Source organism: Theropithecus gelada, chromosome 20 (genome assembly GCF_003255815.1).
Source record: "Theropithecus gelada isolate Dixy chromosome 20, Tgel_1.0, whole genome shotgun sequence".
NCBI lineage: Eukaryota > Metazoa > Chordata > Mammalia > Primates > Cercopithecidae > Theropithecus > Theropithecus gelada.
Window position 1 is genome coordinate 5,040,757 of NC_037688.1, and position 25,727 is coordinate 5,066,483.

Sequence of the window (25,727 nt, forward strand, 5' to 3'; positions counted from 1 at the left end):
TAACCAAACCATTTTTATATCTCCACATATTTTAAGCAAACCTTAGATTTGTTTCAAAGTCCAGTACAAAATCTCACCACTTTCATGAGACTTTTGTACCCTTTCTCAGCTTAAGATGATCTATGTTGCTGCAAGACTTAGCACTTTTTCCATGGCATTAATTTCATAATCAACAATGAAATGCAGTTTGGTTTCTCTTATATCGTGGCAGCTTGTTGCTTTACTCTTGTATTTTTTTTTTAACATATTCATATTCTGTCTTCCCCAATGGACCCTCCCTCCTTCCCTCCTTCCCTCCCTCCCTTCCTTCCTTCCTGGGTTGGAGTGCAGTGGCACGATCACTGTTCACTGCAACCTCTGCCTCCCAGGCTCAAGTGATCCTCTCACATCAGTCTCCTGAATAGCTAGGACCACAGGCTTGTGCCATCATGCCCAGCTAATTTTTTTGTATTTTTGGTAAAGACAGGGTTTCATCATGTTGCCCAGGCTGGTCTCAAACTCCTGAGCTCAAGTGATCCTCCCGCCTCAGCCTCCCAAAGTGTTGGGATTACAGGTGTGAGTCACTGCACCAGGCCTGTAAAATTCCTAAAGGCAAAGACTTTACCTTTAAAATCAGTTTTCTTACATAGTATTCAGCACAATATTTAAAGCATAATAGAAATTCAATGTTTTTCTCAGAGGTCTAACTTTTGCATTTTATTTGGTGTTAAAGACCCTGTGAAACTACATAACCTCTTCTTTCATTCTTAAAAAAAATTTTTTTTAGAGATGAGGTCTCACTTGTGTTGGCCACGCTAGAGTGCAGTGGCTCGACCACAGCTCACTGCAGCCTTGACCTCCTGTGCTCAAGCAATTGTCCTGCCTCAGTCCGAGAAGCTGAGACTACAGGTACAAACCACCACACCAAGCCATACATGACCTTTTCTAAATGAGTCGTTCATGCCACTCAAAAAATAGTATCAATTTTACATGAACTCAAAAGTTCTAAGATAAAAATTCTAACACTTTTTTACTCAGCAGTAAGTATATACTTTGGTTTCTTTCTTACCATTGTTGACTACTACTTCTCTATAATTTACTTTTTCACTATTAAATTAACATATTATTCTAGCCACATAACAAAATTTGGAAAATAGGGAATACGCTACTTTAACAAAACCATTATTACCCTTTGGCTGTGTTTCTTTCTAGTCTTCTCTCTTTTTTTTAGACAAGTGAGCTGGGAGCCTTTAAATACTTCACTTTGGTTCAGACTTCTTGTCACGTACATCATTTATTTAAGCATGTGCACTCTTTATCAACTGAATGGTAAATTTCTGGAATCATGCTGACTTCCTGGCTGTCAGTCACTTCCCTTGTTTTGGTTCAAATGAAGTAGGTGGAAAGGAAGACAGAGGGCTGGATGCAATTCACAAACGCATTCAAATGTACACTTTTCACAGGAAGAAAGCATATTTTCGATATGTTAATATTCATATTTTTGGACCCAGCAGTCTTTTTTGCCAATATTCAACTAAAATGCCAATGTGTGATATTTATTAAAAGTGTACTAATACATTAAAAAAAGTTTACTGATAAACTACCGAAAACTAATAGAAACAGGGAGCAATAGTTATGTTTCTTAATCTGACTGTGTCTTATAATCTGCATATCTTAAAAACACTAATGTGTAAATGTTTATGTTTATCAAAATTGTAAAAAATCCTCAAAGCTACTAATAATTTTGTTAAAAGTAAGGCATGTTATGATATAAAACACACGATCACAAAAGATATAACTTTAATTTGGAGTTTTTTTAACCAGGAGTTAAGGGGGTCAGAGACATCTCTGCACTCCCTGAGAATTATATAGTACATATATACTTTTTTCCTAAAGAGAGACTTGCAGAGAGAGCTGTTATTAATCTAGCTAATCAAATTAGTCAGCAAATTCCAAAAAATAATGTCATGTGCTCTATCACTTGACTATTGGCATTAAAAGCTGTAAAGGCAATAGAAATTTACTCAAAATTAACATAATATTCAATATAAAGATTCAGGTTAAAATTTCCATGATATGACATTATCAAAACTCCTGATGTAGCCGTGTCAGGACACATCCATATGACACTGAACAGTGGGTTGTTTTAGTCAGCTGCATAAAGAGCAGCAGAGGCAACAAGAACAAAAAGCAGGTAAGTCCAATGAACAGACTCAAACTACAATTTGAGATGAGGTTCCACTAGGTTGCCCAGGATAGTCTTGAACTCCTGAGCTCAAAGAGTCCTACCAAGTAGCTCGGGCTACAGGCGAGAGCCACTGTATCCAGCTCAAACTCTAACTTCCTGTGCTCTTGCTATCAGCCTGTCACTGTGCTTTATTTACATTGTGCTGTTCATAATAGCCTTTAGAGGTGGATATTATTGTCATTTCCACTTTATATATGAGGAAACTGAGGTATCTGAACATGGTGATGTCTCATCTACATGTTGAGGAAAGCCTACGGTGTTTACTGGCATAATGAAGGATCGGCGGGACGGGAACAAGCACTGAACAGCTTTTAGGTAGGGGTCACCCAGACCACTTTCCCATCTAATATAATTACTTTGACAAATGATAAAAAGAGCCACACGTGCTTTGGAAGTTCCTGACCAATGTGAACTTAATTGTGCAGAATCTTACGGAAAACAGAAATTCATATGTCCTCTTTTGGGTAATTCATAATAGATATTACTCTGCTTTAAAATTAAGTTGTAAATAAAAATGGCTTTTAGGCCGGGCGCGGTGGCTCAAGCCTGTAATCCCAGCACTTTGGGAGGCCGAGACGGGCGGATCACGAGGTCAGGAGATCGAGACCATCCTGGCTAACACGGTGAAACCCCGTCTCTACTAAAAAAAATACAAAAAACTAGCCGGGCGAGGTGGCGGGCACCTGTAGTCCCAGCTACTCGGGAGGCTGAGGCAGGAGAATGGCGTAAACCCAGGAGGCGGAGCTTGCAGTGAGCTGAGATCCGGCCACTGCACTCCAGCCTGGGCCACAGAGCGAGACTCCGTCTCAAAAAAAAAAAAACAACAAAAAAAATAAAAATGGCTTTTAGTACTGGTTTTAAGAGGTCAGATTAACTCCTTCACTTCTATTTGTTCCATATGTTGGATATACATGAAGAATTTATGGTAATTAATACCTGGTATTCTTTAGAAAAAGTCTCAGTAGATTTTCTTGTTTTGCATATTACTTCTGCAAACAGTATTAAACTATTTTTTAAATACATCATAAATTTCTCCTTATTTCATTAAGGAATTGACATGTCATGTACCGTACTATTACAGAATAGGCATCTTTTGAAGCTATAATAGTTATTTCCTGCTATGGGGAATTAATATAAATAGATCAAAAAGAGGGAGAGAATTGGAAAGGCAAAAGCCTTTTTTTTTTTTTACCAAATCTTACCAAAGTCTGCAAATGCTGACTGTCCAACCACCATCATATTTTGAGGTTTTTCCAATATAGTACTGACAGAGAAGTTTCCATCCTGTTAAATGAAGAAAACTTTGAATTAGACCATCTTAGTCCACTCATTTGTTAAATGTAAAACAAAGCATTCTAACTGAACTAGGGAAATAAGTAACTTCAGGATTTTGTTGTGTTGCACAAAAATTATTCCAATCTCCTGTTCCACTTTTATTTTGAAGCAAAGGAAACTCCTGTGCGTTGAAGAAGAAAATATGAATCTGGTATGCTTTCCTTGCTGTCGATTCTGGTATCTTTTACCATTTCATCATCATAATTTCAGAGAGTAATAATTTCAAGTACTGTGGAAGCCTTTGGAAATATAAAGAATTATAAAACTAGTTCCTACCCTCAAAGAGCTTACAGTCATTTGGGAGATAGAATACAAGTCAGAAAGAAAGCTTTTCTGATGGTAACACATAAACAGTATAAGTATAAAGACATGTCTTGCAGATTTTAAGGGAAGAAGATTCTTTTGGGAACAATTAAGAAAAGATATTGAAATGAGAGGAGAATTCCATTGATCCTTAAAGTGCCAATCCATCATCAACTCAAGTTTACGTATCAATTAGAAGGGAAGCAAAGGATTACAACAGCAGCCACATGCTGACTGAGAAGCAGGGGTGCCTAAGCTAAACAGAAAAGGAGAGCTTATTAGCAATCCTCTATTTCACTCACTCCAAACAAAAACAGCACACATCTGACTACCAAAAACAATACACATTTCTTTAAATTATTGTCTTTCCCTTCTATAATTTTAGATTATTACACAAGAAAAAGAAATCAAAACAATGAATTTGAAATTTTGAGCTCTCAGGTTTGTACAGAGTTCTTATCACTGACCTCTCTATTTTCTGTTTGAGATACTGACTCTGATTCCTACATACTGTATACAGGATATCTGTATACTTTAAAATGAGTTTTTCCTTCTTTGTTCCTCTAAGGATACTGTAGATCTGTCTGAGTGAAAACACGAGCACTGGTTTTCTCCCTTATGCTCTCACACAACAATCAACAGACATAAGACTTCTGTGACTACATGTGGGGGATTTCTCCCCGCTATAAACAAGCAATCATTTCTGCAGTGGATATCACCTGGCAGTCCTCTAATTCCACACGTTGAGGGTTCAGTCCCCCAAATTATCCTAGACACCAGTACCCCACGTTATTTGGACCTCCAGTATTTCTGCCTGACCAGCTTCAAGTTGGGACTCACACCACCTACTCTTTGGATTCACAGCTGGAGTGGCTCGCAGAACTCTGGGAAACATGTTTACTGAGGATATTATAGAGGATATTATAGAGGATATTACAAAGGATACAGATGAAGAGATGAGTAGGGCGAGGTACGGAAGGGTCACAGAGCTTCCATGCCCTCTCTGGGCACTCCACCCTCCAGGAACTTCCCCACCTGTTCAGCTATCAGGAAGCTCTCAGAACCTAGTTCTTTTAGGTTTTTAAGACGGCTTCATTATGTAGGCATGATTGGTGAAACCACTGGCCACTAGTGGTTACTTTAACCTTCAGACTCTCACCCGTCCCTGGAGGTTGTGGGGAGGGGCTAAAAGTCCCACTCCTCTAATTATGTATTGGTCATTCTGGTGACCAGCCACATTCTGAAGTTATTTTGGGGTTGCCATCTACCATTCAACTCATTAGCACACAAAAAGACATCCCTTTGGCGATTCTAGGTCTTTCAGAAGTTGTATGTTAGGAAATGGGGACTAACATCAAATACGTATTTCATAATATCACAATCTGCAAGTCGGTTTCTTAAGAAATCATTGCTGATCTTTACAGAGAAATGCACTGCTATAACAAAAGCACAAAACCCAAATGCTTGAGGACCATGAGTAAGGAAATAAGATTTTTCTTATGACAAGCAATGTTCCAACCACTTTAACACTCCATTATCCCTGTGCAGAAACATGTGTCCCCTCCCATTATTAAATCATCTGATGTACTTTTCAATGATTTTCTACAGACATCTTATTTAGTAAGGGTATTAAGCCTTAGGCTTTCCCTCCAGTCTTACCTAGAACCTGAAACTGCATTAGAGATGTGTCAAAGTTGCCAAATCCCTAGCTGAACTGTCAAGTGCTTTTGCATTTTAGAAAGATCACAGCATTGGCTGGGCGCGGTGGCTCACACCTGCAATCCCAGCACTTTGGGAGGCTGAGGCAGGCAGATCACTTGAGGTAAGGAGTTCGAGACCAGCTGACCAACATGATGAAACCCCATCTCTACTAAAAATACAAAAAAAATTAGCTGGGTGTGGTAGTGCACACCTGTAATCCCAGCTACTAGGGAGGCTGAGGCAGGAGAATCATGTGAACCTGGGAGGTGGAGCGAGCAAGTGAGCCAAGACTGAGTCATTGTACTCCAGCCTGGGTGACAGAGCGAGACTCCATCTCAAAAAAAAAAAAAAAAAAAAAGGAAAGACAGATCACAGCACTGTGTAGAGTGTATACAGTGTTTCATGAATGAATGGAAAAATCTCTCTTAAAATATATCAGCCTCCTATGAGATAAAGCTGAATGTCAACTCAATATACTAAATGGAAGTGAACAAATTACCCCACTGAAGGTCTATTAATTTTGGTAAATATATCTAGAATTATATGGATGTAACCTCATGATTTATCTCCATCAAGAAACATTGAAGTAACAGCCTTCCATGTCTTCTAAGATGCCACTTTTACACTGAACATCAATAGAAGAGCAATGCCCACTTCTAATTGCTGGAGGAAAAGAATACATTCTGACCACAGTGAGAGTAAGCAGAACACATTATACATATGACAGAGTTGGGGGAAAAGACAACACTTTATTAGACAACTTTTCCGTTATTATCATTACTTGCTCTTTACTTTGCTTAGCAGTATAGACATATATAACTTCATTTGCATTCAGATTACTTACATATTTAATATGTAACAAAATGATTTAATAAACTGCATCATCAATATATTTTATCTCCATAGATAACACATTTTAAAGTGTAGCACAACTACACTCATTTTCAAAGATGAAGCTGCTCTATTGCTATTAATGAGGGAAGAGAAACATGATAAATACTGTTTTCCATTTTGTACATATTCTGGGAGAACAGTCTGGTGCAAAGAACACCAGACTTGGAGGAAGGTGAGGTGAGTTCCAGTCCTGCTTTCATTGAAAAGTTATGTCACTTTGGGATAGCCACTCACTGTTCTAGGCTTCAGTTCTTCAGTTGTCAGAAGGGGTTAAATGTACTGTCTACTTGCAGGGTTCTGGAGAGGTCAAATGGAATGAAAGATAACAAAGTGTTCTGCAAAATGCAATGTATCGGGCACCTACATGGTACTGTCATAATGGCAGTCCTGTGCTTATCATTTGCAAGTACTTTTTTCACAGGCTGCCATTTGGTCCTCATTTACTCCATGGTCTGACTCTCTTTTTTACTTTTGGATTGGAATCTCCACCTATTTGTATATTTATATTCTTTAGTATGAGAGTAATTTTGCTATGAAACAAACAACATTACTTTTTTTTACACTGTGCTATTTTTTAAAAACTGATAAATAATAATTATACATACTCATGGGGCACAGAGTGATGTTGTGATACTTGTAATGTATAGTGATTGGATCAGGGTTATTAGCATATCCATCATCTCAAACATTTATCATTTCTTCCTATTCAGAATACTCAATATCCTCCTCCTTTTTTTTTTGAGATGGAGTCTTGCTGTGTCGCCCAGGCTGGAGTGCAGTGGCACGATCTCGACTCACTGCAAGCTCCGTTTCCCGGGTTCACGCCATTCTCCTGCCTCAGCCTCCTGAATAGCTGGGACTACACGCACCTGCCACCACACCCAGCTAATTTTTTTGTGTTTTCAGTGGGGATGGGGTTTCACTGTGTTAGCCAGGATGGTCTCAATCTCCTGACCTCATGATCTCCCTGCCTTGGCCTCCCAAGGTGCTGTGATTACAGACGTGAGCCACCATGCCCAGCCTCAATATCCTCAATCTAATAGTGGCAGGAGACAGACAAATTCCTAGGCAGATAGGGATGGGTCCCCAGTGAAACCCCACCTTCAAACCAAAGAAAAACTAAAGCCTGAATCCAAGCAGCCAGTTTCGGGTAAAGTCCCCGACCAGAGTGAGAACTTCCTTGATGCCTCTTAGACAATAAAATGGTGCTTTCTCCAGGCCGCCATGGACCAATCAACATGCACTCCCCCATTCTGAGCCCATAAAAACCCCAGACTCAGCTACATGTGGGGATTCCCTGCCTTTGGGTAGGGGCTGCACACTTCAGGTCCCCTCTCCGCTGAGAGCTATTCTGTTGCTAAATAAAACTCTTCTTCACCTTGCTCAATCTCTGGTTGCCCACTGTAACACCCCCTTTAGGGCCCTGCAGTTGCTGGTGTCTCCAAATTTTTCAGGCACCACCGTGCTCCCCTCATCCAAACTCTGGCACCTAAGTCAGAAGCTGCTTGTGGTACGCCTGGTTGTGCCTCAGCCTTGCATGGAGTCGGTGCCTGGAGCAGCTGCCCTGCACTCACTTGCTCATACACCCCTCATCACGCTGTGCCTGGCTTGCCCACAGTGGGTGTGAGACTAGGGCTGGTAGCGTGAGCCAAGCACAACCTGCCAGGTTGCATGGGCAGAGCCAGCCCAGCGGTTGTAAGTGAAACTTGAGCAGAGGCCCCACCAGCGGTGGAGGTCTCTAGCTGGCGAAGTGGCTCTGAAAAAATCCTGTGTCGATTTCCAGTCAATTCCAGTTATTTGAAACTATATATTATTGTTAACCACAGTCATCCTGTCAACTGCAGCGCTATGGAAGACTAGAAATTATTCCCAGTTAGCTGCAATTCTGTATCCTTTGACTGCAGCATCTTTTTTTACTGTGGTGTTCTTACCGATCTGCACTGTTTCCCTGCAATCGAAAATTCAACGAACTCACTAGGGGCTCTATTGCATCCATCTCTTTACCTTTTCTTTTCCAAGTTGGTTTCTGGAATTATTGTGTACTAATTTCAATGACTTAAGGGTAGAAGGTTTAGAAACAGATTTCCTAGTTCAACTCTCAGCTCCACTGTTTGCTAGCCATGAGGCAGGAATAAGTTAGTCCTTCTCTAAGCATTCCTTGACTTACTAAAAAATGTATTTTTACAAGGATTTTGAGGATTAAGGAGATAATCCATATAAAATGCTCAGTATAGTGCCTAGCACACAGCATGCATTTAGTTAACGTTAGTAATAGTGTGGTAGTAGTAGGAACACTAGTAGTAACTCAAAACCACTGAAGCAGTTAACCCACACCTGTTGACAAGGAGACTTTCTCCCATTTTCTGCTTGAATTCCAACCAAAAGTGTCATGTGGTAGCAAGTAGCCTTTCATGGATGACTACCAATGCTTTGGCTTTCATGTTTAATATTTAATGTTAAAATTGCCATATTTATAAAGGTAAAAACTGACCATGAAGCAGTAATGACGACTGCATGTTCCTATCTTTATTCATGTAAAGCAATGGTTCTCAACTGAGGCAATTTTAGTCCCCTGAGAACATTTGGCAATGTCTGCAGACATTTTTGATTGTCACAACTGGGAGGTGGTTACTATGAACTAGTGAGAAGAGGTCAGCGATACTGCTAAACAACCGACAATGCACAAGACAGTTCTTCACAGAAAGAATTATCTGGCTCAAAATGGTGACAGTGCCAAGGCTGAAAAATTCTGACATAAAGGGTGTCCAAGGATCTGGTTTTGCCATTCTTAACTCTTTCTTCATGACACTTATCTACTTTCTTCCTTGAGTTCTGTTCCTACATTTCCAACCACTTCGTTGTCTCTGTTTTTTGCTTTTTTAAAAATAATTTTAATATAGAGATGAGGTCTTGCTGTCGTTCAGGCTGGAGTGCAGTGGTGCAATCATAGCTCACTGCAGCCTCAAACTCTTGGGCTCAAGCAATCCTCCTGCTTCAGCCTCCTGAGTAGCTGGGAGACATGTCTCTATTCTAAAATAATTTTTTTCCTGCCCCAAATTAGTTACTTCTTTTGTATTTTTCTATTTCTCTCTCTTTTTAAAAAATTTTTTTGAGATGGAGTCTTGCTCTGTTGCCCAGGCTGGAATGCAGTGGCATGATCTCACTGCAACCTCTGCCTCCCAGGTTCAAGCGATTCTTCTGCCTCAGTCTCCCAAGTGGCTGGGATTACAGGCATGTGCCACCACACCTAGCTAATTTTTGTATTTTTAGAAGAGATGGGGTTTCACCAGCTGGCCAGCCTGCTCTTGAACTCCCAACCTCCAATGATCTGCCTGCCTCAGCCCCCCTAAGTGCTGGGATTACAGGTGTGAGCTACTGTGCCTGGCCTCTACTTCTCTTATTGCTCACCAGAACAAAACGTAAGTAAGCATTGTGTTAATGGTCATCCTGTATTCTCATATCTAACCCTTCTTGTCTATTCTCAACATTTCCTTCTTTAATCATTCATCTCTTTCCCACGTTATTATAAAGTCCTCCTAAATTAATTATAAGCTTTAATCTCTCCACCTCCAGATGTTGCATGCTAACCTATCTGATATATAGTGGCCAATTTAATTGTAATAACGAAGGTTCTATTCATCTCATTCTCAGTCCTAAAACAATAGCTTCTCAGTAGATTTTTAAGAGATCAAATTACTTAGTTTAGAGATCAAAGCTCTTGCTGATCTTGTATAGACTAATTTTTCTAGTCTTATATTCCATTATCTCTTTTATGTTCTGGCCTAAACCAGCCACTTTCCACCATCTGGATGTGTCCTGTGTCTCCTGTGCAATTCCTTGCCTGCCTTTTCCTCTTTCTTTCTCACTTCCAAATCACTAAAATCCTTTAATTCATACTAGCCATGTTGAATACCACATCTTTTTTTTTTTTTTTTTTTTTTTTCCCTTTTGAGACAGAGTTTTGCTCTTGTCGCCCAGACTGGAGTGCAGTGGTGCGATCTCAGCTCACGGCAACTTCCCCCTCCTGGATTCAAGTGATTCTGCTGCCTCGGCCTCCTGAATAACTATGACTACAGGCATGCACCACTATACCAGGCTAATTTTGTACTTCCAGTAGAGAAGGGTTTTCACCATGTTGGCAAGGCTGGTCTTGAACTCTTGACCTCAGGTGATCTGGCCGCCTCAGTCTCCCAAAGTGATGGGATTACAGGTGTGAGCCACCACTCCCGGCCTAAATACCACGTCTTTCTTGAGGCCTTCACTGATAATTCTGCAACCAAATAGAAGCAACTGCTCTTTGAATTCCTGTAGCATAATGTATATCTCATCATACCAGCCAGGGTCAGCCATACTCACATCCCAACTCCTAGTCTACAAGCCCTATTCACTTCTGTATCTGCCAGAGCACTACCATGGGGCTGTATAGATAACTGACTGATATGTAAAAAGATTTGTTGCAGCTTTCGTTCTTCCACTGGCTAATGTGGTTTTATAGGCTTTGAGGTTTCTTTGGCCAATTAGTATGCGACTGCAAAGTCTCTGTCCAATCTTTAATTGAAGATGATCATTCATTTTATGAAAACCATACTTTACCTATACTAGTTAATTCTGAATCTACTAATGATGAACTATTGTTACTGTGGAAACTGAGAAAGATTATCTCCTTGACCAAACTTTGGTTAGGCTCCTCTGAGAACTCTGCTTAACTTAACCCAACCACTGCCCAAGTAATTTCCCTTCCACTGACCCCCATCCTGCTCATTGGTTAAAACATCCTGATTTTCCTTGTTGTATCTGGAGGTGAGTCCAATCTCTTCCCCCTACTGCAAAACCCCACTGTAGGAGCCCTCTCAAAGAAAATCTGCCTTACGATCTTTAACAAGAGTTTAAAAATACTTTTTTTTTTTTAAAGTTACTTACTGACCCGGTCACTTTATAAGAACAGTCCTTAGTCCCCATTTCCTAACAGCGAATTTATTAGTTTTCTTTAAAGAAAACAATAATAAAAGACCCAATCAAAATCTATTTTCTTCATCAAGAATCTTCTCCTGTTGAGTTGCTTCACTCCATTACGTTTAATTCAGCCTAGACTGAAAGAACCTCATATACTTAAGGCTGCTTCATTATGTTCTATAGATATCCTACCTATTTATAATGAGGCTTCCCCCGACCCCCAGATACAAGTTAATCAAATACACTTCTCATTTCCTAATACTACAAGATTCATTTGTGGTAGCAATGAAAGACCACCTGCAAACAAACTTCCCCCAGCAGTGGGTACTTAATGTATGGCAGTCATAAAAATATAGCAACCATATTTCTATCATCAGAAAAACAAATATAACTACATTTTTTAAAAAAGTAGTACATTAGTCTTTTTTGATTTAGATGTCTTACTTTCCCTTGCCCCATTAAAAAAAAAAAAAAAAAGAATCAAATTGCTGAGTTTAGAAGTAGTTGGAAGCTCTGATCTCGTCTAAACAAAGCAACCCCCCATTGTAGTTTCCTTCCATGAAGAGATCTGAGTCATGACCAGCATCACTTACCATATTATGAGGCATGGCTAATAATGAGTCTCCTTCCATAAGTTTGTGCTTTACATTTCAAAAATTTGCTTATTTTTTATCAGCATTTTAATAAAATTTATAAAAGGTTACGGGTTTAATTTGGATTGAATAAAATACAATCAGGAGTTGCAGATGGGAAATCAACAGACCTAAAATTAAAATTCGATAAATGCCTACTGCATGTCAGGCATGATCTTCACAAAGATCCTGCGAAGCAGAGGCTCTTACGCCAATTTTCTGTGTGTGGAAAGTGGGGTTCGATACTTGGCCAATACTTCACGAATATCACTGTGATGGCCAGTTTTGTCTGGTAATTAACCCATCATATAACTCACATCAAGCTAAAAGTAAAATAAAATCATGACATCAGTTTGGGAATCTTCTACTTAACAATTTAAAAAAACAAAACAAAACCCTATTGGGAAAGATTTCTTAATCCTAGTCAACCTGGCAGTAAGTTTGGTGTTTGTTGTCTTATTTCTTTACATAAGCCTAAAGGCAAAGGGGAAAAATTAGTCTTTCTAAAATAGTTTTTTCATAAACCATCATGCTGACAAATTAAGTGACAGTAACCTCTCTCAACAGCTGACAGCATAGCAGGGGTCCTGTTAACATGCACATTAGGGCAGCCTGATTGGTTTAATTGGCAGTCATGCCTAAAAACCTGCAGAGGAATTGATGCTGAATGAATCACTTCCTCCAGCAATATTCAGTAGTTTTGAATGCAGCAATGCAACCAAAGGCTCTTAAAGTTTTCTATTTATTGTTGAAATCAACCAAGTGATTATTTTCATTTTATTTTCTAAAATTGTGTGCTTTTACTGAAAGCCATCATTTTAAAATGCTTCAAAGAAAAGATTTCTTACCAAATTTTCCCATATCTCAAACTGGAAGGTACTAGAGGTGGCATTCAATGTCGTCAGAAATAAATCTACAAGGAAAAATAATAAAAACGTAAAGTTTTGTAGTCTTACTGATGTGTACATTTAAAAACAGAAAAAAACTGCAATACATTAAAATAATACGATTCTAGTTAAACATATTTTAAATTATATTTTAACAAGTTTCATCCCATCAAAAACAAAAACAAAAACAAAAAAAAGCGGATGACCCTGTATTAAAGAAAATGTATTTAACAAGGATATTTGGTATTAGTCCTTCAAAAGCATTCCTTATTTTCAAGAATAGTTATGTGTAGCACTTTTTAAAATCGTATGCTTTTCAATCTTTTTTATTCCAGAGTGTACTATATTTTTTAAAACAGATATTCTGATCGCAATCATATTTGCTTTCTCACCCTGAAAGCAACACTTACCTATATATTATAGTTTTCAGCATTATTTTAAATCACAGTATTTCACCATCCAAAAGTTTTTGCACTCATGTTAAATGAACAATAAATTATGTTTCAAATTTTCAGTAATAGAATTGTCTTCATAAATTCCAGCTAACAAAAGGTTGTTTTATTGAAAAGTACAATAATTTTAATAAAATTTCTTTGGAAAAAAAAAAAACCAGGTTCACAGTCAAATCAAACATCCTGTTATTGCAAAGGCCTATTACTGCAAATAAATCTATTCTAGTAGCAGCATTTATTTATTTATTTATTTTATTTTTTATTTGAGACAGAGTCTCGCTCTGTCACCCAGGTAGCAGTGCAGTGGCGCGATCTCGGCTCACTGCAAGCTCAGCCTCCCGCGTTCACGCCATTCTCCTGCCTCAGCCTCCCGAGTAGCTGGGACTACAGGCGCCCATCACCACACCCAGCTAATTTTTTGTATTTTTAGTAGCGACAGGGTTTCACCGTGTTAGCCAGGATGGTTTTGATCTCCTGACCTCGTGATCTGCCTGTCTCGGCCTCCCAAAATGCTGGGATTACAGGCGTGAGCCACCGCACCTGGCCAGCAGCATTTACTATGTTTGCATCATGGCAATTTTACTTAGTGAATATATAAGGTATTAAAATGATGAGGTGGTTTATAGGAATATTAAAATAACAGTACTATTTTATGCTTTAAAACACAAATTACTGGCCAGGTGCGGTGGCTCATGCCTATAATCCCAGCACTTTGGGAAGCCAACGCAAGAGATCAAGACCAACCTGGCCAACAGAGTGAAACCCCATCTCTACTACAAATACAAAAATTAGCTGGGTGTGATGGCGCATGCCTATAGTCTCAGCTACTTGGGAGGCTGAGGCAAGAGAATCACTTGGACCCAGGAGGCGGAGGTCGCAGTGAGCCGAGATTCTGATCTCCAGCCTGGCGACACAGGCAGACTCCGTCTCAACAAAAAAAAAAAAAAAATTATTCCAGAGTGATGTGAAGGCCATAACTACTGAAAAAAAAAGTTTTTTTTTTTCCTTTATTAGATATGCTCAGAAAACGATCATTCACATTTTAATGTGTTTTCTGTAAGGGTGTCATATGAATTTGATGAAGCTAATTTATCTAATACTTGTAATAATAAAGATTTTCATGGAATCACCCAAAAGCTAAGGAATTTATTTTTATAATTAGTTGAACTCAAAACTCCTCATTCCAAGTGGAACCATTCTTTTGTCCATGTATCAAATAGCTCTGTATTTAATTCCACAACAAGGAAAACGCTTTGCCTGTGGATATACAAATGTAGTTATCTTTGAACGTGATTTATTTACTGTTACTCATGCATTCCCAACGATGTGTTACTTCCAAAGTCATTTGACATCATTCCTTTTCTTTCAAGATGAAGGGCAAATTCCTCAGTTGTTATGTGAAGGCCACCTTACCTACCTTTCCAGCCTCAATTTTGTGCTACTCCCTCACAAGAAGATTGTGTTCAGACAGAGCGAAGTAGTCACCAGATTTTATCATGTTTTCTGACATCTGTTTGCCTCTGTACATGTCATTCCTTGTCTCTGTAGTGCCTTTCCACCTCACAGCCACCTGGTGAACGGATTCTTCAAAACTGTCTGAAATGTCCTCTTCCTTCCAGAGTTCCTTCCTCTCCCTAGACTAATAGCTTTCCCACCACTGTTATTCTCCTGTGCTACCTCTGTCATGGCGGTGATTACAACCTCCCATGGTATTCTGGCTTCACATCTGTCTGTCGGCTCCCTGAGGGCAGGAATCATGCCTAACAAATTTTTCTATCCCTGCTGTTTCTATGAGCCAGGAAATATAACATGTTCAAATGATTGTTGGATAATTATGGACAACATGCTATATGTATACCGTAGTTCTTGCAAATTTGCTTGGACGTCTAAAAATAACTGCTTTATTATGTCTTTAAATGGAAAGTCTTGGAAAAAGAAGGGTCTATGTTAAAGTGTTTCATTAAAAATAATCACACTGACTACTGTAGTAAGTATCTTTAAAAGGTGTTACATTTTTATAGCATCTGAAAATGTGAATAATCAGCATAAGAAAGTGATTAGGGATTAACAGCCAAAGAGAGTTCTAAGAATCACTAAGGGAGGCATGAGTGCAAGTTCTGAGCTACTTGAAAGAAGTAAAACCCAGAAAAGGGGCAAGCATGCTACTATATTACAGGTGAATTTGTTCAAACCGAAAATATCCAACTTTTGAAACTCTTAACCCATTTGAAAATAGTATAAATGTGGAGACATGTTTTCAACAAGAAATCAAAGGCTTGGTGTCTTGATAAGGCAGTTAGCATCATGGGATTAGAAGAATGACTCTGTGACCATATACGGTTAGGATATGGTTAAGGGGGATAGTTAGAGCGAGTAGTGTAACTACCAGCAATTTATCGCCACTCCTTGAAAAACAATTAAAAATTTTTTTTTCCACTGGTGTTCTATTAGTCACAATCTATATTTGCATAGAAGCTGAAAATTATGCCCTGTTCTTTCATGCATATTTAAAGAATTTAGGAACTATAACACACAATGCTGATTGTATTGCCATGGCTTCACTAGCTATTCATTAAAACTTTGAAAAGTAGTAAAGCTAGATGAGGGATTGGAAGTATCTTGTAAAATAGATTTTTAAAAAAATCTCGTTTTACTATTCAATTATGTAAAGAGGACATAGAAAAAATAAATGATTCATTACATGGAGAAACAAAAACAGAGAAAACTATTAGTAATTAAATATAAAGAATCATGCCTCAGACTTTGAATGAAATGGGAATGAAGAAACTCCTAGAAGAAAATTTTTAATCAATGAAACAATAAAGTTCTCACCCTCTCACATGGCTAAGAGGAATTCACAAAATAAAATTAAGGAAATGTACTGCAGAAACTGTCATGGATATGACATGCCACCCAGATGCCCTTTTGGGAATTAAGGATTTATTGTCTCAGCTCCTAGAAATATTTCTGGTAGACAATCCTAAGTGGTTAGCCCTCTTTGGAACAACTTTGGCTGAAAAGGAGCTACCTTGCAGAAGGTTGCATCCCTTTCTGGGCTAGCCTGCATCCAATCAATGGTCAATTTGGAGGTACAAAGGCTGGACTCACTCACCACCGCTCAGGACAACTCTACAAGGCAATTCCACATTCAGAGCTCCCCAGGGGTCACTTGAGGCTTTTACTGACACTGAATCGCAGCCCAACTCTGTTTCTGTCTCATGCCTTCCACTGGTTTTGACTATAAAATGAAACTTCATGCCCGTGAATCTCAAAGTCTGCTCCCCAAGAAACCCAACCAACAACAGTTGATACCAAAAGTGATCTGAGAAAACAGACACTAAGATGAGATTCTGGACCAGGCGTGGTGGCTCACACCTGTAATGCCTGCACTTTGGGAGGCCGAGGCGGGCAGATCACCTGAGGTCAGGAGTTTAAGACCAGCTTGGCCAACATGGTGAAACCCCGTCTCTACTAAAAAGACAAAAATTAGCCAGGCAAGCGTGGTGGTGTGCACCTGTAATCCCAGCTATTCAGGAGGCTGACGCAGAAGAATTGCTTGAACCCGGGAGGCAGAGGTTGCAGTGAGCTGAGATGGCACCACTGTACTCCAGATTCGGTGACAAGGGCGAGACTCCATCTCAAAAAATAAAAAAAAGATGAGATTCTGTAGTTGGATCACCTATCATGGGGCAGGCAATATGGGTTCCTTCACTGGGGATAAGGCAGAGACAGCCCCCAAATAAAACACCTTTTCCCCCACTTATCTTTTACTGTTGCTGTCTTGTGACAGTATTCTGGTGAGAGGAAATCCGCTAGTGGGGGTGTGATACTTTTTTTTTTTTTTTTTTAGAAATATGAGGCAGACACTAATGCTAAGGACAGGGCAATTAGACAGCTATTGCTAAGCTCAACTGAGGAAGCACAAGACAGATACAAAGGCTGAACATGAATGATCAGAAATTAAAACCTAAATGTGAAAGGAAGAGGGTCTCTTGGGTAGCAAATAAAAGAGAGGTTCTTACATCCTGCACCAAAAGGGCAAGGAGGACTTTGACCAGTAAGAGTAGAAGAAGAGAACCTAAGAAGGTTAAATTTTCAACCACAGCAGCTCTGCTATGCTAAGGTTAGGCCCTATAATGGAAACAAAATACATGATCCATGGAAAGGGAACATCTAGGTTGATGAAGCAGAAACTTTTGAGTCCTCAGATTCATGCAAAACTTCACAGTCTGTAGAAGTAGCCCACTCTTCGCTGTTAACAGCTAGTGTTCTTTCTTGTTTGATGATGATGATGGAGCAGTTTCTGCCCTCATTATGTGATTCACACCCCCATTCCTATGCTCTGCCCACCTTATCACCTGACCACTAGACCAAAAAGTAAGGTTAAATTACAGTGTAAACTTAGCCAGGAATGTGATGGACAGGTAGGAGAAAGGGACTGCACTCTGAATTAAGTCCAGGACCTAGTGGACATGTACTGGCAGGAGCCAGAAGAGTGTGTACGAGACTAAGTTCTGCATGTGTTTGATGAAGGCAGGGTTGGGGGTTGGAAGAACAGGGTTGGTATAGGGAGAGTGCGGTGAGGTGCGGTTTGGTATAAAGAGTTGGTGGCATGGCGACTACATTGGACCCCTTTCACCCTGGACGTGGCAGCAATTCATTTACAGGGACCATATATATTTTGGATATGAGTTTGTCTTTCCTGTCTTAAAAACTAACTTTAAAAATGCTAATAGAAACAACATAATGATAGCTGACATCACTGATATTCACTTGAACAAATACTCCATAACAAAAGATCACATCATGATTTTGTGAAAAATTCAGGATTTAAACTCCAAACTCAATTAAGTTCTTTCCCATTAGATTCATTTAACAAGTAAAATAGTGAAAATATTAAATGCACATGTAGTTTATTCCTCAGAAACTACATAGACATAGACAAGTGTGTACAAAAACATTAAACGGTTTATGCTTCAATTATCTCCATTCATAGCTTGAAAGGAGTAAGCTACTGCATTTTAATCTTTGTCAACTGCAGAGCTCTCCGGTTACAGCTGGCACTAAAAGGAAGTCTCAGGAGTTTTAGAAACTTAAATTGGAAGTCTAAATGAACTAAATCATGTTAGAAAAACTCAAAACAAAGCTTAATGATTAATCATGAGCATGTAATATACTTTTGATATACTATGGTATAAAAGAGATGTTGAAAATTGTGATTTCAGGCACTATATCCTTCAGTGTGATGTCTCAAGCTTTAAGAAAAATATTCCAATGGAAATTAAAAAAAAATATTCATGATATTATTTTGAGTTCCTGCATGAAGAAATTCTCCTTGGGTAATAATAGTTACTATTCACAAAGGAGTAATATTACGGGTTATTTTGGAAAAACACAGTTAATAAAACATTCTCAGTATTTTCTGTAAGCTGAAATGTCTGGAGACATTTCCACAAAGAATGGCTCAAAGCAGTATCATAACTTATACTGTTTCTACGCTCAAGCTAGGAGGCTATGCCAACCTCATGTTTATATTTGTTCTATAGTACTATCCAGTTTCTCTTAGGTCCAGTTATATTAGTGGAAGGGCAGCATAACAATGTAGAATAAAAAATCTTTAAAATAAAACACCTTTCCCCCCACTTAGTCATTAAAAAGTATACTGAAGGCCATATGACTGCTGAAATCACTAAGACAAACCAGTTCATGCCAGCTTTCACTCTTTGCAGCAACAGTTTAATTGCATTCTATAGCTCAGAGGTCATCAACTGAAATGCTGTAAGGCATAAGGCCTTAACTTAAGTAAGTTAAGAGGGCCTGGTACAAACAAGATGATCAAATAGTAAAAAGGCAAGGGCATACAAACTGAATAAGCATCTCAGGATAAGAGAGACAGTGGTAAGTGAGGGAACTGGATGAAGCAAAAGAGATCATCACTGACCAGAGGGGACAGAATTAATTAGCTCCAGACAATTGTTGTTACAGAAATATGATTTTTAATATGAAAAATCATACTTTTAAAATACTGAAACTTAATTCAAAATATTTGAAACACAGCATGGGTCAAAAACACTCAGAACATGTCTCCAGGCTGATTTTGCTCACAAGTATTGGCTTGAAACCTCTGATAGAGATGATTGCATTAGTCATATCTTTGTTTGCAGAAGATCAACCCTATTTCCTATATTTCTCTATATCAAATAATTCTGCCAGACCATATTCTATAAAGATGCACTAATTTGGTAAGATGATATGAGAAATGTGCTTGAATTGTTCCCCATTCACAAGTCTACATTTCTAAGAATCATTTTAAAATTTCAACTTCTAAGTTCATTATCTTCTATCTAAACTTTCTTTATTTCCTGAAACATGGGGACCAAAATGAAGATTCACCATACTTAGCAGGCAGCTCTGATGATCTCTAATTCAAGAAGGTAGACAACAAGATACAGAGAGACGCAGACACCACACTCTGAAATCCAGGCACACAAGGCTGAAAGCCACTAATGATAACAATGAACACACTTCTACCCTGTCTTCCCTCGTCAGTCAAATCATGATCAGAAGTATTTTTGTTCTAAGTGGGGGAAAACAAACAAACAAACAAACAAACAAAAAACACTGGCTTTATTTATTTCAGATTGTATATAAACTAAAAATTTTAGGCAAAACCAATAAATTCCAAGTAACAGGCTGCTGGCAGCAAATAATGATAGGAACCTGTTAACCGCACTGAAATGGAATGTCTATGGGGATTATAAATTTCACTTGATGAGGGTCATTAAGAGGATTATTAACAAATGAGGAGTAAATATTTTTTAATTACTACATTTTTATCATAGGAATTTATTTTTCATAACTTGTATGTTGAATTGTTAGGAGAAATGCAATCAAGACAATTACGGTAAGTTAATGGTCCCCAAAGACTTAGCAATATTTTGAATTCTGGTGTTAAATGTATATATCAAGTGAAGTCACATATTTCCTCTACCCCTGTGAGGTCAGGACCTTAAGGAATTTCAGGGAGATTTTGTAGCTTTAATATTTTCAATATTAGAATGTTTATATGGGTTAACAAACATTAATTCAAACTTCAAACATAAGACTCTCCACTTTCTCAAAAAGTCGTCTATGTTCCAGAAGGTAAAGAAGTCAACAGAGATAATACTTAATGATGTAAAGAACTGGAGAATAGGACCTTGGCATCAATAATTGCTAAGATTTTCTGATTTCCCATCAACTTTCATTTACGTAAATTAACTTAAATGAAGGTTTTAAAATATAAATTTTAGAATTATATTTGCCCTGATGTGTTTTTCTTGGGGCAATGAAGTCAGTCTACAATAATTTGGTTTATGCACTAAGGTTACTAACTTCCATTCATCCCTTTCATTCCAAAATCCTGATGCTTTCTTATCTTGTCCACCTGTGCCTCATTACAGATTTATAAAGATGTTACACTTTCTAGTTGCTCAACAGCTGCCTACACAAGCATTACTATCCAAAAATGTTTATTTTATTTTATTTTTTAGCAGCTGAAACATGGCATGTTGGATTTCTGAGTATTTATTTCCTCCAAATGAAAAGACTTGGCCAGGTGTGGTGGCACACGCCTGTAATCCCAACACTTTGGGAGGCCAGGCTGACCAACATGGTGAAACCTCGTCTCTACTAAATACAAAAAATTAGCTGGGCATGGTGGCGCATGCCTGTAATCCCAGCTACTCCAGCTACTTGGGAGGCTGAGGCAGGAGAATTGCTTGAATCCAGGAGGCGGAGTGAGCCAACATCGAAGTTGCAGTGAGCCAACATCGCGCCACTGCACCCTAGCCTGGGCAATGAGAGTGAAGCTCCGTCTCAAAAGAAAAGAAAAAAGAAAAGACTGTATGTCAGTTTATGCTGATGTTAAAGGACTTCCAAAAATTACATTTTTAAATGCATTTCTGTCTCCTGAGAGAAACATTTTTGACAGAACTCTAAATTTTCACTACATGATGGGCTCCTAGTCATGGGGTATGTGTTAGAAAAAAACTCTTAATTTTATTCACAAAAATTGTGGCCAGACACTTAAAATCAAATTCAACTTGCAAGTGATTTATTTCTTAAGTGTCACAATTCAATCAAGGTGATAATGCTCCAAGAGTTATAAGCAGAAGTTGCTGGTCTCTCTTATAACTGCTACCTCAGACTGAACTGCAAAACACAATACAGGTGGTCAGCTAAGGTTAGCAGTTTATTTATCTTGTCAATCCAAGGGAAGGATGGTTAAAAATACAAAATTAGTTATTTAAAATGATTTAAACTCATTGTAACTGAAAATCAAACCTCTAACAGTAGGCACTGATGCTCCATCCAGTCTGGAAACCTGATTTGTGTACTGTCTTCTTTTTTTAACTATTCTTAGTTCACTTTCTACACACCAGAGAGGCATTTTCTGCTAGAACAACCCTGGTCTTAATGAAATAACCTCTCTCTAAGGTTTCTACACATTATTTCTGGAACATACTGGAAGGGAATATTTTTCCTGAATCTACAGCACTGTAGTAACAAAATGCCTGAAGTAATACAGTACGATAACTTGGAAAAAGTAAAGCAAAATGTTACCTTTCTGGACTTCACTTACTTGCCTATAAAATGATGTGAAAGAATGATCTTAAAAATTTTTGTCCATGACATATCCACCAATGGATTCAAACGTCTTTTAAATACCTCTGACTGCGTGGCACTCAACTAGGTATTTGAGAGATAAACACAAATCACGGCGGGGCATGGTGGTTCACGCCTGTAATCTCAGCACTTTGGGAGGTCAAGGTGGGGGATCACCTGAGGTCAGGAGTTTGAGACCAGCCTGGTCAACATGGTGAGGTTACTGTCTCTACTACTCCTCTCTACTCCTTCCTTGAGGAGGCAGATGTTGACAAATACTATGTGGTAATGGCTCTGCTAGAATTATGAATACATAATATTGGAACAGCTGGCAGAGGTACTCTCTTGTTGGATGAATTTGAGGAGGGCTCACTGAGGAAGTGACATTTGCACTGGTCAGAAACTAAATGGGCAATTCGTTTTTAGAAGTTATTATATTCACATTAGTGAAATGCTAATATTACCAACACGTGACATTGTGTTTATAAAGGTTTGTATGTTTTAAGTAAGTTAAAATCAAACAATCAGATTATTAAGAAACTTCAGGTTAAAGTAATTTATTAAAAAAATGAGGTATACTCATGGCCTCTAATTTGCTTTAAAAAATTAAAGTTTATTAATGTAAAATACACACTAAATACATTTAACAATTATAAAAATTGCTCTTATATGCATTCTACCTGTACACAATCTGAAGTTGGTAATTCTGAGAAGTAAATAATTTCCTTAGCATATGGCCTTTGATTAAAGTAGTCCCTAAACTTTATATGTGATACTATAAAAAAATTTCTCTTGAAGCAGAAACAAGTATAATAGTGATTAAACATGAAAATGAAATGTATATTAAAAATATTAAAGCTTCCTTTCAAAAGCTACATGAAATAATTTTAAAAACAATGTTAACTCTGAAAGTCTATCTTCAATCATTCTAATGCAGCAAAGAGTAAACCTTACAGTGACTAATAACTTCTAACGAGCCATCTTTTTCCTCAGTTTCCTCTGCCTGTTGTAATAGCAGAATGCTATTTATAGGTCATGCTGAGTGCTCACTTCAATGAGAAGACTTCAACCTTTCTTTTTTAATGTTAAAGGGCCTTACATGAGAACCAAAACTTTGAGCTTTTAAAACTGAAGACTTAAAAACACTGCACTAAAAACAAGGAAAGGCTGTTAAGCTATACAGGAAAGTTCTAATGCTGTTTTGTAAACTGATCGTATTTAACTTACAGACTAATCTGTAACATGGCAGAATATTCCTTTGGAGCATACATGATAAAACCTTCATCCTAAAAAAGCCACAGCCAAAACAGTGAACAAAATTCAAGGCCACTGACGTAAACAAAAAACCATCTGTTATCCGGCATTAGGACTGATGACTTTCAAGTCAGCAAATGCCTACCAATTGTAAAAATTCCCTTCTGGAATGACAGTGTGAGGAGCTCTACAGACCTGCTCTCCAGTAAAACAAGCATAACTGGGGGAAATTATTTAAAAAAAAATTTACAGTCTCTGGAAATTGTTTTTTTTTTTTTTTTGAGACGGAGTCTCGCTCTGTCACCCAGGCTGGAGTACAGTGGCAGGATCTCAGCTCACTGCAAGCTCCGCCTCCCGGGTTTACGCCATTCTCCTGCCTCAGCCTCCCGAGTAGCTGGGACTACAGGCGCCCGCCACCACGCCCGGCTAATTTTTTGTATTTTTAGTAGAGACGGGGTTTCACCGTGTTAGCCCGGATGGTCTTGATCTCCTGACCTCGTGATCCGCCCATCTCGGCCTCCCAAAGTGCTGGGATTACAGGCTTGAGCCACCGCGCCCGGCCTGGAAATTGTTTTGAGAGCATTCAACAAATGAAGAAACATTTATACAAGAAAATATACTAAAATCAGACAAGAAGAGCGAGAGCGGCCAGGCGCGGTGGCTCACGCCTGTAATCCCAGCACTTTGGGAGGCCGAGACGGGCGGATCACGAGGTCAGGAGATCGAGACCATCCTGGCTAACACGGTGAAACCCCGTCTCTACTAAAAAAACACAAAAAACTAGCCGGGCGTGGTGGCGGGCGCCTGTGGTCCCGGCTACTCGGGAGGTTGAGGCAGGAGAATGGCGTAAACCTGGGAGGCGGAGTTTGCAGTGAGCTGAGATCCAGCCACTGCCTCCAGCCTGGGCGGCAGAGCGAGACTCCGCCTCAAAAAAAAAAAAAAAAAAAAAAAAGAAGAGCGAGAGCCTGTGACTTCTGAACCACTACCTGCTCTTTCTCTTCTCCTCTTAGCTCAGTGTGATGGAAACTCCACATCAGGAAGCTGCAGCCAAAAACACAGGGCTCCTGCTCCACCCAGCTACTAGTCAATGACTGTGGTAACTTCTTGTGGGGCAGGCCACCATTTGTCATCCCCCCCGCTATATGTTGTAGAGGCTAGATTCCAAGAGAGTGAGGCCAAGAGGCCGGGGACACCCCTTCTTCAACCCAGCCCCTACTCACAAAGGTGGAAGATCTATCTCTCGTGCAGCACACTAAGAATAGCAGGGGCCTAGCAACTCACACGCCAGGCCTTTTGTAGGCCTTTGGTTCAATGCCGGAAAGGGAAGCAAAGATCAGAAGCTACCACTCCAGTGCAGTGCTCTGTGCCGAAAGCAGGGATGCCTCTCAGGGGAAAGTGTGTCACTATCCTCACTCTCACCTCTGGAGCCATGCTCAGGAATTTTGCCCAGAAGTGTCAGGCTGTAACAGGCAGCTACAAAGCTGTCCCCTGATATTTAAAACAGAGTGTGGGGAAGTTCAATCCTAAGGGTATATTCAAAACAAATGGAGGTTTGATGGAAAGCAACAGAGAAGGCAGTCAGCCTCATGAAAGAATCAAACTAAATCACAGACCAGGGCTTAACAGAGAGAACTAGGGAATGAAGAACTACAAATAACCTTCCTTAAGTCTGGACAAACCTACAACTCTAACCTACAGAACAAACCTGAAAAGGAATCCAAACGTAATTATATCAGACCATGGAGCAATTTATGTCCCCAAGGAATTGTCAAAACTAGAGCAATCAGCTGGCAATTACTGAAGTCTAACAGCTGAGTGTGATCCAGAAAGAGAAAAAGAGAGCCCTGCTAAAACCACTGTCATCCCAGGATGACAAGGAACGTCTCTAAAGCTGTAGCCTCTGAGGAGCAACATCAAAGGCTTCACACTACAGGGAAAATACTCTTCCCTGAAATAGTGTAGCCAATCACTAAACAAATGAACAAGCAAACAACAGTAACAAGCTTTGGGGAGTGGAGGGCAGTATCCAAAGTTGCTACAGTATATTACTGTAGAAAAGAATCTGGCTACATTTTTAAATATTTGTCTGTTGACAGCTTTTAAATCTTACCCCTCCCTTTTCCTCTTGTGCCCTATATTTGGGCAAGCTGGTAAAAAAGCCAGCCTCCTTTGGTGCTGCTGGTGGGAGGTTCATGCCCCTCAAGCCCTGCTCACGCATAGGAACCTCACCCAGGCCCCACCTCCAAACAGCACACAAATAACCTTCCAAGGCAGTCTCCTGTCCTTGATCTCTCAAACCATTTTCAGACCAGTTTGGAAGGCCTGCCTTGCAGTACCCACAAAGCCTCTTTATGTGATTAATAAAACTTCTCATACTTCTTGGCTTCTGAGCCAAATTTTGGAGGGAAGACTGTGCATACTTTTTCTGTGGAATGACCACAAC

The 25,727-nt window shown here is 39.2% G+C and overlaps 1 protein-coding gene across 2 annotated transcripts in view; it reads right to left on the bottom strand.

Moving 5' to 3' along the window:
- ITFG1 (integrin alpha FG-GAP repeat containing 1) overlaps nucleotides 1-25,727 on the bottom strand; it is a 307,787-nt gene that overhangs the window by 196,475 nt on the left and 85,585 nt on the right. For both annotated transcript variants that reach the window (XM_025371411.1, XM_025371410.1), the window contains exons 7-8: nucleotides 12,894-12,958; nucleotides 3,430-3,511 (exon numbers count right to left, since the gene is read on the bottom strand). In XM_025371411.1, coding sequence (XP_025227196.1) covers nucleotides 3,430-3,511; nucleotides 12,894-12,958 — 147 coding nt within the window. The remainder of the gene's footprint in view (nucleotides 1-3,429; nucleotides 3,512-12,893; nucleotides 12,959-25,727) is intronic.